Source organism: Rhinatrema bivittatum, chromosome 3, assembly GCF_901001135.1.
Source record: "Rhinatrema bivittatum chromosome 3, aRhiBiv1.1, whole genome shotgun sequence".
Taxonomy (NCBI): domain Eukaryota; kingdom Metazoa; phylum Chordata; class Amphibia; order Gymnophiona; family Rhinatrematidae; genus Rhinatrema; species Rhinatrema bivittatum.
Genome location: NC_042617.1, coordinates 245890509 through 245906179, shown reverse-complemented (window position 1 = coordinate 245906179; position 15671 = coordinate 245890509). Strand labels below are relative to the sequence as shown.

The window sequence follows — 15671 nt, the reverse complement described above, 5'->3', positions numbered from 1 at the left end:
ATATTTAATATGGCAACTGTCCATGGGTTCAAAGGTTGGGAGGCTTTGTCATAGGTGACTTCAATTTCAGGATCCCTTTCATGAATCTGGACGCCAGAGGATGGTTCAAAATGGGTAGGCCATTGAATGGGTGATGATAGGCCACTATAGCACTCTTGTGGACCCTGACAGATGCTGTAGCCAGCTGTGCTTGGCAGAGTGTATACAAGTAGACCAGTAGAATTTCTGGTGAGGAAAATGGGTCAACCCCCCTCTCACCACACTAGGTTGTATAACGCTACCATTTGCCCTGATAGTTTTTCATTGTGGAAGGCTTCCTAGCTGAAACCAAGATGTCTTGGATATCTGCTGATAACTGGAGGTGGTCTAATACTGTCCTTTCAATCTCCAAGCTGTGAGATTAAGTGAAGAGTACATGGGGTGCAGCAGTGAGCCTCCCTCCTGAGTTAGCAGATGCACAGTGTTTCCTAATGAGATAGGAGGATCAATGGATAGTTGAACCAGATAGGCATACCAAGGTTGTCTTGGCCACTCTGGAGCAATGAATATCAGATCTGCTACATCTGCAATGCATTTTTGGATTGTATGGGATATGAATGGTATGGAGGGACAAGCATAGTAAAGTCCCTCAGTCCATGGAATGACAAATGTGTCCTGGGCGCATTGCTCCCAACTCGGATTTACTGAGCAAAAGGCTCAAAACTTCTGGTTGCATATTGTCATGAAGAGATCCATGCATGGAAGGCCCCCTGTTGCGAAAAGGTCGTCTGCTACCTCTTGGTTGAGAGCCCATTTGTGGGGATGGAATATCCTGCTGAGTCTGTCTGCCTCTGTGTTCACGATCCCTGGGAGATAGGTCACTTGCAACGAGATGGAATGTACCTCCGCCCTTTCCAGGATCTGGGTGGCTTCCCTGCAGAGTATCCAGGAACCTGACCCTCCTTCCTTGTTTATGTAAAACATGGCCACCTGGTTGTCCATGTGGATCATTACATTCTTTCCCTGCAGATGGCCCCGGAATGTTTGGAGGGCGGTTTTTTATTGCTCGCAATTCTAGGAGATTTATTTGCCGGCTTCTCTCTGATGGGTTCCATAGACCTTGTGTCTTTATGTGCCCTAAATGAGCTCCCCAATCTCTTGTTGAAGCATCCCTGGGCAGGACTAATTTATGTACTGGGCTGCAGAATGGGGCTTCCTTAGAAAGGGTTGGTGGGTACAACCACCATGTAATATCCCACTTCATTGCTCGGGTCAGTGTTACCTTTCTGGACAATGGTTGGGTGAACTGGGCAAATTGGGATTTGAGATCCATTGTAGACTATGCATATGCAGGCAAGTGTTTGGTAGAGATGTGAATCGTTTTTTGTGTTCGTGTCGTTCTTCGTTTTTCGGCCGCCACAAGAAATGTCATTTTTTTGCGGTTCGGGGGTTTTTTTCCGCGAAAAATCGTTTTTTGAGTTAGTGCGCGCTAACTGCTCGTTAGTGCGCACTAACAAAAACTGTTAGATTTTGTTATTTTGTGTTACCTTTTGTTAGTGCGCACTAACGGGAGTCAGCATGCACTAAACCAAAAAATGAATTTTCGTGGAAAAACGGGAAAATCCCGATCGTTTTTCAGGCTCCCTGAAACATGCTGAATTGGACGGTTTCTTTGAAATTGTCCAATTCGGAAAAAATGAATGCACATCTCTAGTGTTTGGCACTACATATATAGCTGCTGCCAAGTGGCTCAGAAGGGTTAAGGTCTGATGGGCTGACGGATGGGCGCAGTTCTTTAACTGTGTTGCTATAGTGTGAAAAATTTGAGCTCTTTCTTTTGGGAGGTAGGCCTTCCCCATAATAGTGTTTATGGTGGCCCCTATGAACTGAAGAGTTTATGTTGGATGAAGGCTGGATTTCTCATAGTTTATTATGAATCCTAGGCCTTCCAAAAAATTTATCATGTCTAGCAAGGGTGTTTGAATTGAGGTCGCTTCCTAAGCCACCAGAGGCCAGTTGTCCAAGTAGGGAAATAATTGAATTCCCTTCCTTCTTGTGGGCCACTGCTACTGCTAAACATTTAGTGAAGATTCTTGGGGCAGACAAAAGCCAAAGGGAAGAACTTTGTAATATGAATGCTGCATATTCAGTTGGAAGCACAGGTAGAGCCATGAAGAATGGTGCATAGGTATCTGGGAGTAAGCATCCTTGAGATCCAGCGAGCACATCCAATCGTTGGGTTGTAGGAAGGGTACAATTGACTTGAGAGATGTCATCTTGAACACTTCCCTCCAAATAAACTTGTTGAGGGCCCTCAAATCTAAAATTGGGCTAAGGCCTCCTGTTTTCTTGGCAATAAGGAAGTACTGGGAGTGGAAACCCTTGTTGCGTTGGTATGGAGGCACCACCTGTATCACCTTTTGTTGCAGTAGGGTGTCTACTTCCTTTTGCAACAGTTGTGTCTGCATGTGGTCTCGCACTGAAGGCACCAGGTGCAGAAGAGAGGGATTCATTTTGAAGTTCAGCAGGCATCCCTCCCGGATGATGTTTAATACTCAATGGTCTGATGTGATTGCCTGCCAAGAACTGTAGAATCTGGATAGCCTGCTCCCCACAGGTAACAGTAGCTGCAGCCAGGCCCTCCTTAAAAACCCTGTTGTGGTTTTGGGTTGCTGCCCTGTTGTTGCCTCTGTTGACGCTGGTTTCTTGCCCTATTTCTGGGTTGCATTTCTTGTGGCTGCTGCCTGGGCTGTTGGTACGCTAGTGGATGGTAGGGTGTATACAGCCAGAAGGGGCACTTTGAAAGTAGGACTTCTTGAAGGTCGGGTAATACCTTCTGGCTGAAAATTGCTGTTCTACCAGGAAAGCTAGGGACAGGACTGCCACATTCTTTTTCTTAAGCTGGGATACGGTTTTCCGCAGCTTGTCCATCAACAGGTTGTATCCTTTATAGGGGAGATCTGTCAATTTCTCATGGATGGCCTCACATATGGCACTGGCATGTAGCCAAGCTATTTTCCAGGCCGCTTTGGACCCCATCGATGTATGGGCTGATGTCTCGAATGCTTTTGTACATTGTTCGAAGAAAGTGTTGCAAGCCCTCTTCCAGATCTGTGAAGGACTGAGGCAGCACATCGTCCGACAGATCCAGTGTAACATGCGGTTTTAAGGACTGTAAACACTTATATAGATATTGGGTGATATAGAACTCATTTTGCTGGATTTTAGCACTCAACATCGCTGCTTGGAAAGTTCTTCCAAAGTCATCCAGTTATTGGTTGCCTTTACTCGGTGGGGTATTTGAGTGTAGCCGCGACTTCTTAGATGTCTTCATGGCTGATTCTATGACTACTGAGGCATGAGGTAGTTGAACTGTTTCATAGCATGGGGATTTCCTCATCCTGAACTTCAAAACAGTTTTTCTGGACATTGCTGGTCCCGAAAAGGGAGATTCCCATGCCTTGTCCATTACCGCATCAAGTACTGTGTGGGAAGGTAAGGCTGTGAGTTCAGCTGGGACTTCAAAGATCTTCAAGATCCCCAAGACTCCGATCTGGGATCTGCTACCTTCCTAGTTTCAATTTTTAATACCGTCCCCACTTTTTCAATAAACTTGGAGTAGGACAGGTCTTCTGGGGATGAAGATGGTTTGGGTGTTTCCTCCGGTGAGTCTGACAGAATTCCCAAAGAGGAATTCTGGTGAAGTTGGCAGGGAGTCCCTGGGCTCAGATGTTGCCTGGGGGAGATTGTGGTTGAGGGTTTGCTGCTTCGTCTTGCGGGCTGTGATCATCCTGTGTGGGAGATTGTGAGCCCCCCCCCCCCTCCTGCGAAGAATCTTCTGATGGAGAGGCCAGGTGGCAGGTGACGGTGCTTGTAACTCTTTAGGGACATGGAAAAATTGCTTAGAATTGTGAAGATTTGCGACATCACTTGTGAAGCTAGTCCTTCTTCCATAGGGTCCTGATGTCTCTTCCCCTGGACAGTGGATGTGACTCCCTCATGCCTCTTGTTCTCTCTTTTGACCACCCTGGGTTTGACCACTCAATCCTCCTAGCTTTGCAGCTAGGAGGATTGAGGAATCTGGCCCTCTATCATGCTTTATGGAGTGTGGTCCCTGTGCGATATCCTGTGTCTCTTTGTTAGTGGCTCCTGTAACTGAAGCGAGTGCATTTTCCTCTTTGAGACCAACAACATGTCCGAATAAACCCTTAGAGATGATCCTGAAAAATTCAATGAGCGATGGTCATCTGAGAGTGGTTCCACATTGGAAAACCCCTGCTCCAAAAGTTCTGCTCATCAGAACACAACCTGATGATCCCTCCTTGTTTTAGGGGGAAGCCTGCTCCTTGGGAGGCCTGTGCTTATGCACCATCTTCTCCTGTTGAGGGCTCAAAGCCCTGCGGTATGCGTTCTGTGGGCCACTTCACAGTGGGTACTTGAGCTATTTTCTTTTAAGGAAGCATCTGTGTCGCTGGGAGCAGCGCTTACAAGCCATGCTTCGATGTGTCGTGTGCTTCACTCTGCAGTGCATCCCTGTATCATGTAAGGTCTTCCTCGACACTTCTTTCAACCCCCTCTTTGCGTCATGCTTGCCTTGGTTTGACATGTGTGTCGGTCCGCAAGGTTCAATGCTGGTGAATGCTGGCGATGCAGTTCCTGGTCTGGGTTTTTGCGAAGCATCCCCCCAAAGCCTGTGACCTTTTCAGGGCATGGGGGAGCTTAAGCCCTGTGGTGACATGCACCACCTGGCCCTTTTTCTTTTTGCCCCAGATGGACGCAGGCAGGAGGCCCTCCTGGCCTGCTCGGCTCGGTGCATTTTTGGCCCCTGAGATGAGTGTGATGTCAAGTGTTCTGACGTTGGGGCATAGGAACCTGCCATTTCTCTCATAATTTGGCTATGGTCATAGCTCGTTGTTTCTGGGCCTGGGCGACATTCTCCCGCAGTCCCTGCAGATGGACTGGTCATGTTCCAGGTCCAGGGAGAGGTAGGATGGACATAACTTTCCTGTGCTTTGGCAGTATTAAAGCCTGGAAGGTTTTGGTGCCATGGTAACACTTAAAAGTGATTTTCTTTTTTTTGGGTGGGAGGGGTGAGGATTCACCAGAGTATAAACTAAGGAGAATGAAGAGAGAAATGACTGCGTGCAGCAGCTAGCAGCACAGAAGAAAAGACTGAAGAGAGCTCCGCCCAGGACGTCCCAGACAGCATGGCTAATTCAGCCTGCTTATCGATGAGAACACCCACGTTAGAGCACTAACACAGCCGGATGCATCGCCCCCTTAGATTGTAAGCCCTCTGGGGATAGGGAAATACCTACAGTACCTGAACGTAATCCTCTTTGAAGTGCCTGTAAAAGCAGAATATACAATAAATGGTTTCCCTCTGTGATTTCTTAGTTTCCTTTTCTGCATTCTCTGCTCCCCACTCCCTCATTTTGGAGGACTTTTGTATGATGAAATTTGTGCTGGTATTTTTGAGGGGGAGGGGTTAATAATCAAAGCTAAAATGATTTTGCTTTGCTTGCTGATGCATACCCCACAGGTAACAAGCACCCCTGGGATCTGCACGAAGGCACCCAGTTTTGATTATTTCCCCTGATATTAGTAAAGTTTCTCCATCCGAGGTACTGAAACAGACTCAAGACCAGAAAGATCTTCGTATTGAGAGCAAACCAAACCACTCCTCTTTCCCAATTTTGCTTCATTTCACTCAATCATTTCAGGGTTTTGTTTTTTGGGGGGTTTTTGCATTTACTTGCCACTTACCTGCATGTTTTTGAAACGATTATCGGAACCGTGGAATCCACCCGCACAATATTTGGCATCAGCAGGAGTCCTATTTATAAAATCAAACATTAGATATGGACAGAGAGAAATATGTCAGGTTTTTCCATAATATATCTTCATGGTAATATTCATAAACCGGAACAGGATTTACAAAGCAGTTTACTGATAATACTTTTGGGATTTCAGGAATCTCAAGGGTCTGCGTAAGAATCCAGCTGAAATCCTTTGAAATAAATCTAATAAGGCCAAATCAAATTAGATTTGATTTTATAAAATTTGTGATCTATATTCAATAAGCTGGCAAGTGGAAATGTTATCCAGCTATAGTTAGCCAGATAACTTGTCATGGATATTTAGTGGGACAAGTCTGCTGAATGAACTTGCCGAAGGTTATCCAGCTGGATACCTTAAAATCTAACTAGATATATTCTGAATATAGCCAGGGACAATATTTTTCAGGATTTAGGGTGGCCCCCTCAATAGGTTTCCCTTCCCAATGGGTCTCTTGCCCTGCAGACAAGTAAGGGGGTGAGCGGCTCCCAGGCAGTAGCAAAAAGGACACCTTTTTTGGACATTGTTTTAAATTTTGCCACATCAAAGTAAAATGTCTTTTGAACCCCCAAATTGAGTCCTGCCTGTTCCTGCAACACTACCACGATTACTGAGGCCAATAGCACACTTCAGGAAGGATTCCACGTCACTGCCTGGGCCTAAAAGATTAAGCCTTTCCCCCATAGAAAGAACCTGTTCCTTGGGATAAAAATTGGGGAGGAGGCAGAGGAAGATAGACCCAACAGAAATTCTTTTGTGTTCCCTCTGGACCTAGCAAAATCCAAAGAAAAGGGTTACATGAACATTACTCTAAGCCTCCACATCTGTCCTGACAATACACAATGGCTACAGAACTACAGAAACATCAAAATCTAAAATGTGATAAAAGAATAGGAAATGACAGTTATGTCCTGTGGTCTAACCCAAACAATTAATTGAAACTGATCTCAAAATATTTATATTTTTTTTATAGCATTATCAGTTAACTCAACTTACTGAACAACCTGCCACTGCTGGTCAGAGTAGAAATGGGCGGGCTCAATTCTGTCATTCTTGGCAAAATGAAAACATTTTGGCAAGTGATTTTTCATGTAAGCTTTAAAATGCTGATCCGGTACTTTGCACTACAATAGATAAGTTACAGCACATTTTAAATCATTTTGCAAACAGGCAGGCTTAACAGCTATTCAAACTTTTCTTCAACCAACCATCAAATAAACTCCCAGGAACCGTTACATTAAGGAGGTAGATATTCAAACGTTAGCCAGCTAGTCAAGTTAACCGAATAAAATTGTCCTGCTAACTTGGAGGGTCATTTTCTAAAGTATCACAGGCCTGCGATACTTTAGGTAATGAGGGGCGGGAGGCCAAAACAGGGGGCGGTCCTGCGCTAGCCGGCAGCGATCGCACCGCCGCGTTGCGATCACTGCCGGTTTCGCACCCAATAGCGCCACCATAGAAGGTGTAGCTATTGGGCGCAAAATAGGATGCGAAAAGGCCCTTACCTTTTCGTCATCTGCGGCGTCTTCGCGGAGTCGGCCCCCGGTGACGCCCCGACTCCTCCTCTTCTGGGGCCGACTCCGCCCCCATCTTGGTATCGCACGCGATAAGGGACTTTTCGCGTGCAAAACGTCCCTTATCGCGTGCAATCCATCTGGAAAATGACCCCCATAGAGGGTCATTTTTCAAATCACGATAACAACGGCATCACAATTCGAAAATGTAAATTAGGAAAAGGGGAGGAGTTTGGGCTGGGTTTAGGAAAATTAGGGGCCTGTAATGCTGTGGGCAATAATGTATCGCAGTACAGCTGGAAATAGCTATGGGGCAAGTGTGCAGAGCGGCCACAGCCGTGGTGGGCAAAAAACGCACCGCCGCGATGTGCCCCCCTTCTCGCTATTGACCCCCCTCCCCTCGCCGCTTTTTTCCTCACGGCTCATCATTCCAGGGGCAAGTCGGGGTATTCAGTGGTATAACCGAGCCACTGAATATACTCTGATCACTTTTTAGTTAGCCGGATAAGTTTATCTGGCTAACTTTAGACCTGCTCAATAGCAGATCTAACTTATCCAGCATACTTAGCCATATAAGTCTTCCAGTTGTGCCCACGTCTCGCCCAATATTTACCCAGCTAAGTAGTTATCCAGCTAAGTGGCAGCCGCTAAAAGTAGCTGGGTATTGAGATGCTGCCACTTAGCCGGATAAGTCAGAACCTATCTGGCTAAGTGGTGCTGAATATCAACCTCAAGATTTTGGTTTTAGAACCTTTGGATTTTAAATGTGGTGATAGATACATGTAAACTGATAGATACATGTAAACCAAAACTGGTAGGAAACAGGTATTGTCAAAATGCCATAAATATAATCATAAACATGAGTTCTTACAGAAAATCACCCCATTAGAAAATGCCAACAACTCTTTACAGGCCTCACACGCCTGTTTGCAAATATACCTAAGGTCATTTTCAAAGGCATTTCCATGGGTAAAAGAGGATTTTATTTGCAAAACTGGCCTTTTACAAAATTTCCATCTGATATGTGGATAAACTGATAAACATATGTCCCTTTTGGGCACAGGTTTAACCAGACTGAGTGAAAGCATTCAAGTAGGGTGGGAGTTGCCTTTGAAAAGTGCCTTCGGTATTGCATTTTCCTATCTGGCTGCCTTGAATAATATTTTTCTGAATTTGCAAAGGTTTCCAATATGCTAGTATAAACACACTCACCTAGTTTTGAAAAACATTTCCTAAAATGGCATTGCACACAGTTTTGAAAAGCTGTTTTGCGTCCGATCTTACTACATTTGTTTAACTGGACCTTACGACATGCTTATGGAAAGGCTGAGTATTGGAAAATGGTGCCATTTCCTTGACTGGAAACACATATTAAATTAAATGTGCTGAGCAGGAAAATCACATTGAGAACAAAGCTTTGTTTTCAGTTGTGTTCCAGAAAGCACCAGGATGCAAGGAAGAACAAGGAAAAAAATACCTCTGGAACAATAACTGTTAGACAAATAACTTAGTCCAAACATTTTCAGATGTGTTTATCAAGCAGCTATTCCTCAGGGCTTCTATTCTAGGAAAGTTTGAAGTGTGAAAAAAGTTATGTACAGAAGGAAATCTTCTGGACCAAAGTCAGATGTGCATTAAAATTGAAGTGAATATATAATTTTTTTTATAGCCTGAGAAAAATATAACTTTATTACACATCTTACTGTAAAAACACTCAAAAGAGTGGTGCAGCAATATAAAATAATGATAGAACTTCCAATCTTAAATAAGTTATAATAAGAAACATCAACCTGATCACATTGTTATGCCTTAATCATGGTCATTGATGACTACAGAGTTTCTGAATGCTGCAGATCGGAGGCTCTGGTAGCAGACTTAAAGCTGCTGCGTGCTAAATGGGAAACATGCACATTTTAATTAAAGTGAAGAAAACCGAACAAGAAAGTACTTACAGTAAGGTTTTTGACAACGCCTTCATAATCAACTGGAAGAGTCACACACATGAGAATTAGAGACCTAAAGTTCAAGAATCAGATTTCAAATAAGAGGTTGCCAAATAAGGCACCCATCATGCAGAACGTCAAAACCAAGAGTACAAATCTCACTTTTTTTATACTCATTTCAGAAACTTACAGGTGAAAAATTACAAATAATGGATCAAAATTTGAAAGCTCCACCCAAATCCCTGAGTGGGAAAATGCCTGGTTTGCAGCAGGGCTTCCGACTGAAATTCAAAATTGCAAAAGCATTGGCCTATATACATACTCTTTGGCATTATTCACTGGATCCAGAGGCAAAATCAATTTAAACTGTGCTAGTTTTAGTATAAAGGGAACAATTTTCGGGCAGCCTGCAGAGCCGAAAAACCTGCACGGACCTTGGTGCTAAATTTTAAAGGGAAATTACATGGATAGTTTCTCCTTTGAAAACTTCCCACAAGTACAGAGGACCCAGCTTTTTCCACAGGTAAAAATCTGCTAGAACACCACGCATGTAAGATTAGAAAATCCAATCTGAGGGGCGCATAACCCCACCTACACATGTAGGTGGGGTTATGCGCACTGGGCCTATTTTAGAAAGGCCCTGCAACATGCGTAAAGCCCCAGGACGCGCGTATGTCCTGGGGCTTCGAAAAAGGGGAGGGAGCGGGGTGGGGCGGTCCGGGGCGGGGCCATAGGCCTCTGGCACAGCGGCCATTTGCCGCTGTGTTGGAGGATCGTGTGCCAGCAGGCTGCCGGCGCGCGCAACGAGCCTGCCCAAAGGCAGGTGCAACAGGTAAAATAAAGGTCAGGGGTTTAGGATAGGGCTAGGGGGCGGGAGGGTGAGGGGAAGGGGAAGGGAGGTGAGGTTAGGTTAGGTTAGGGATTTAGGAAGTTCCCTCCGAGGCCGCTCCAATTTCGGAGCGGCCTGGGAGGAAACGGGAGAAGGCCACGGGTGTCGGCATGCGCAAGTTGCACAATTGTGCACTACCTTGCGCGAGCCGACCCCTGATTTTATAACATGCACGCACCTGCGCACGCATGTTATAAAATCGGGCATCCATGTGTGCACGCTGGGTAGAACGCACTCATGGACGCTCGCCCATAACCTTTTAAAATCTACCCCAAGTGCCCACCCTCACTCCAAAAACGAAACAGGCACGAAAAAAACCCTATGCAAACCTCTATTGTTTAATAGCATTTTATAGACTTTTCCTCGAGTAACCTATCCAAACTTTTTTTAAACCCAGCTACACTCAACTGCTGAACCACATCCTCTGGCAATGAATTCCAGAGCTTGACTATGCGCTGAGTGAAAAGCAATTTTCTCCAATTTTTTAAAATGAGCTACATGCTAACTTCATGGAGTGCCTCCTATTCCTTTTATTATCTGAGAGTAAATAACTGATTTACATTAACCTGTTCAAATCCTTTCATGATTTTGTAGACCTCTATAATATCCCCCCTCAGTCATCTCTTCTCCAAGCTGAACAGTCCTAACCTCTTGCAACAATATTTCTAATGCTTGCTATTTCAAAGAAAAGCTTCCTTTCTCGTTTTTTTAAATAATTTTCAATTGGCATAATATGTATTTATTTATTTAAAATCTTTTCTATACCGTCGCTAAGTTATATACCATCGCAACGGTTTACATGTAGGCACATAAATTAAAGTCGGTGAGATGTGTACTATAGTACATTCTAACAGGTGCCACAATAGGTTCAGTTACAATATATTATATAATACAATCAATTGTTTAGTGAAACGGTCGTGACCAGGTGTGCGTGTAAGGTACTATTCACAGATAAAATACATATTCTTTGTGTTTTACAATTACGTTTGTAACTGTGTTGTTTGTACATATGACTGTGCATTTAAAACTGTCCCCCCCCCCAAAAAAAAAAAAACCCACCTTATCCCGAGTCACTAGTGCCCCCTCTTACAGTAGTATAAATATTTATTTATTTGTAGGTTTTTATATACCGACCATCAGAGATATCATGCCGGTTTACAGTTAACTAGGGAAAAAAAAAGTGGGAGGATATCAGTTACAAAAAACAGGGGTCTTAAATAGTAGAGATGTGCATTCGTTTATTACGAATTAGGCAATTTCAACGCCAGTGTATTTCTCCAATTCAGCCCTCTTCATATTAAAATGACTATACTCGTCTATTAACACTTCTCGCATATGCTACCTGTAAATACCCCTCGTTCAATGTTATATGTTAAAGTTATCATTTGATTGTTTTTTGTATCTCGTTGTTAAAAATGTAAACCGGAGTGAAGGCCTTCACCAATACTTCGGTATATAAAAACCTATAAATAAAGAAAGAAAGAAAGAAAGAAATCTTGTGCTCCTACCATGTGACAAGGGCTCCTACCATGTGTCAAGGGCTGACCAATGGCACCGGGACTCCTGACCTCCCCAAGTCTTGCCAAAAGTCACTGGAGGTCCAGCGGGGGTCCGGAGCGATCTCCTGCCCTCGGGCCATTAGCTGCCAGTATTCAAAATGGCACAGATAGCCTTGCCCTTATGATGTCACAGGGGTCACAGGTGCCATTGGTCAGCCCTTGTCACATGCTCCTACCATGTGACAGTGGCTGACCAATGGCACCGGTAGCCCCTGTGACATCATAAGGGCAAGGCTATTGACGCCATTTTGAGTCATAGCAGGCCCGACAACCTGATGGCATGGAGGGAGAGATCACTCTCGGGACCCCGCTGGACCACCAGGGACTTTTAGTAAGTCTTGGGGAGGGATCGGAATGGTGGGAGGGGTGGAAGAAAGTTAAATTTAAGGGTTGGGGTGGGTTGTTTTTTTCCCGATTCGCGTTTTTTTTCCCCGATTCGTGTTTTTTTTTTTTTTTTATTCATTTTTCTGGTTCCGGGTTCAGGTTCCAGTTTCATTTTTGGCAAAAAACGATCCATGGGTAAACGAGTTTTCCCACGAAGCGCCCGAACCGAAACCTGACCCGAGCCAGAAAAACGAAGCTCATCTCTAATAAATAGTTAACTTTTTTGTGAGCCTCTACTGAGTCTCTCTCTCTTTCTCTCTAGCTCTAGCCAGCAGCCGAACTGTCATTCATGATAAAAACCTTTTTGGCTGGTAACGCGGCTGCGGTAGATTATTCAGTGTGTGATGTGAAAATAACATGCGGTGCAATAATGGCATCATGTATTGTGATTAATACATATGTTATGTGATATCAGGAAAATTAGCCTAACCATGCCACTTTTTTTTTTTTTTTTTTTTTTTTTTTTTATTGTGGGTGCTATTTTCACTATATTTATAGCAAAATGATGAATCTAGGTCTAAGTCTGGTCAGATAGTTTATTAACTGTCTAGCTTTAAGATAGTCATCTATATTCAATGGTGCAGCTCCACTATTGAATATACCTCCCAAAGTTAGCCATGTAAGTTTATTCGGCTAACTTTGTTATCTGGACTAAGTGAATACGGACCTTAGTGGTGTGAACTGCAGAATGATACTTAGTTGGACATGAATAGTCTGTTTACTGAAATGCAGAAAGTACTCTGACCAGCATGCTATATCGAAGAAAGTCACGTAGGCCAAAACAAAAATCATGATCAGTACTTAATGGTAAACAGAGATAAGTCTCAGGTTATTTGTAGAGCAGTGACTTACAGGTTATTATATGAGAACATTTGTATTGCAAGAGAATAATGTCCCATCATTTCACAACTGACTCACTGCTTTTAGAGGCCAGACTGGGTATTTTTCTCCTGCAATAAATAGATGGAATCAATACTAACTTTACACACGTGAGGTCTCGGACTGACTTCATTCAACATAACACATCAAGAATCATAAAAATATATAGTTAACCAAGAAGTAATATGAATTAGTTTAATAACTACATACAAGAGAAATACTCATCTGGAACATTTTTGGGTCTCAAACGAGCTGCAGGGCCAGACACCACTACGAAATTGTCAACACTGTCAAGGTAAGAGTTCAGGTACACTGTTTTTTTACAGCTACCCTGTTCCATGCCTGCAAATAATAAAATAAAATAAATAAAAAATAAATCTGTGTTTTAAGGGGTAAAAAGCCTTTCACTTTTCAGTCTATAACAAGCTTTCAATGCATAATTTCAGCAACTTTGCTTTTAGTCTATATAAGATACCTATTACATGCACACCTGTGGCTACCTGAAAAATTCCTTGCAAGAAATACCAGACCACAACAATTCCATGAATGTCAAAAGATGAGACTATAACTAATAAACTCAAGAAATACCACAGCAACATCCCTTAAAATAGTATTTCAGCACAGCTAGACTACAATCAGAGGGCAATGTGGTGACCCGCAGAATTTCCACCAGATTTTTGGCCATTTCTTGCAAAGATTTGTTACCCAAGCAAACGAGCAGAGCAGAGCAGCAAACATTTACACAAATGTTTGCTACAGCAAAAAAAAAAAAGAGCTATATTTTATTAAAGTCTAGTACTCTTCTTTTTTTTTTTTTTTTTGTGAAAAATGGCCCATGCTTTTGCAATCTGGTTTTCACTTAATTCAGAATGAATGAGCAACTTTGCATGACCTTACATTGCAGCAGTTCATTGATTTTGAATCTAAATAAAATTTCACACAACATGAAGTATGCACAAACTTTTACTATTTGTAAAGCGGCAAGCAGGGCTTTGCTTGCGAACATGCACAATATCCTTAAATTTGGGAGTTCTGCATGTAAAGCCTCATTTGCTAAATTTCTCACTCATAGTTTTAATTTTACACTAAAAATGGTCATCAACCACTAGTGTAGCAAAGTAGAATATACATTATAGTTCCTTTAAAAAAAAAAAAAAAAACCACAATTCTAGTTTCCTTTTGCTAATCTTTCTATATTAGATCCAGATGAAACAGATTCTGATACAAGCTGGAAGGGAAATGATGAAGGTAACATTTTACAATACGTTTTCCTTCAAAAAGAGTGTACAACACTATTTAAATGTTATGTTGATTAATCCAAAGCTTCCTCTCACTGTTTTACACAAGCTATTTGGTACAACCGGATTCAGCACAATAAATAATTTAAAGGACCTTCATCATAAATGCTCTATGCACCAAGCCTCATAGCTTGCAGTAGCAAAACTATTGATTAAGCCCTGGCCTACTCAAAGGTCCCAAAATGTATTCATTTTTTTCAAAAAGGACAATTAAAATAAGATTGAATGAACACAGAAGCTCTCTCTCCAAGCAAAAAAAACCAAACCAAAGCACCTATGGTGCAACACTGTTTAGAGAAGGGGCATCTTTTTTCAGAATTGCAATGGATACTGATTGAACAGGTGGTAGAGCCCAAACAAGGAGAAAAATCAGGAAACGTTTTGGATCTATACGTTGAGGACAGGTCAGCCATTCGACCTCAGTTTGGAGATTGATTGTTATTCATAGATTTAATACTTCACTTTGCTATTTTTTTTGTTTTAGTAGCATTCACTTCTGTTCAGTTTTATCCTTTATCACAGTGGTTCTCAACAGGTGTGTCGGGGCAAACTGGTGTGTCGCAAGGTCCTGGGAGGTGTGTGGCAGGGCCTGCTGTCTCCTTATCAGCCTGGGTGGGAGTTGGTTGACTTTTCTTATATTGGGCCTGATGGGAGGCTACTCTCTCTTCCTTCTCTTCTTTCTGGCTCAGTGGGAGGCTGTTTACGCTTTCCCCCAGATCAGAGCGAGATATTGCCAACTCTTGCTGTTCTGGGCCCCGATGTGACAAACTTTATCTTCCCCTGCTGAGTCTGGGAGTGATGCTGCTGATGATCTTTTCACCCTGTGGAGGGTGGGGAAAAGGAGGTTGGAAATTCTGGGCAGATGGAAGGGAGGGGGAGTGTGGGGGCTGCTGAGCAGGAAGGGATGAGAAATGGGTCAGGATAGCTGGGCAGGGAAGGGGTAGGGAGAGAGTGAGCACAGGGAAGAGGATGTGGGGGGATGTCAGGAATGCTGGGCAGGGATGTGAGTGTTAGTGGATGATTGAAAGGGAGTAATTGGCAGAAGGGAAAGATGACAGAGACATGGAGGGAACGTGACAAGGGGTACAAGAGCCATAATATGTCAGTTTGGGGAATGTGCATTTCTTCTCTCTTTGTACTTTGCTTAGTGTAGGAGGAGATAGATGTACTTCTGTTTCTAGCTCTCCAGTTTTGCACTGCATGCAGATTGGCTTTTTGGAGGTTTCCATTCCAATTTTTGTCTCCACATTTGTAATTTGTGGTCTTTTATTCTGTATTTGGTGAAGGTTGGAACTGTATGTGTGAGTGAGGTGAGGTATTTTACTACTATGAGGGGATTTGTATCAGTCTTATTTGTTGGGTTTTCTCATTCTCAAGAGGACATGCAC

At 43.2% G+C, this 15671-nt stretch overlaps 1 protein-coding gene across 1 annotated transcript in view; it reads right to left on the bottom strand.

The window, feature by feature from the left end:
- Positions 1–15671, bottom strand: part of ENPP1 (ectonucleotide pyrophosphatase/phosphodiesterase 1) — a 225440-nt gene that overhangs the window by 48386 nt on the left and 161383 nt on the right. The window contains exons 13-16 of the mRNA XM_029594404.1: positions 13196–13327; positions 9284–9315; positions 6814–6941; positions 5746–5815 (exon numbers count right to left, since the gene is read on the bottom strand). Coding sequence (XP_029450264.1) covers positions 5746–5815; positions 6814–6941; positions 9284–9315; positions 13196–13327 — 362 coding nt within the window. The remainder of the gene's footprint in view (positions 1–5745; positions 5816–6813; positions 6942–9283; positions 9316–13195; positions 13328–15671) is intronic.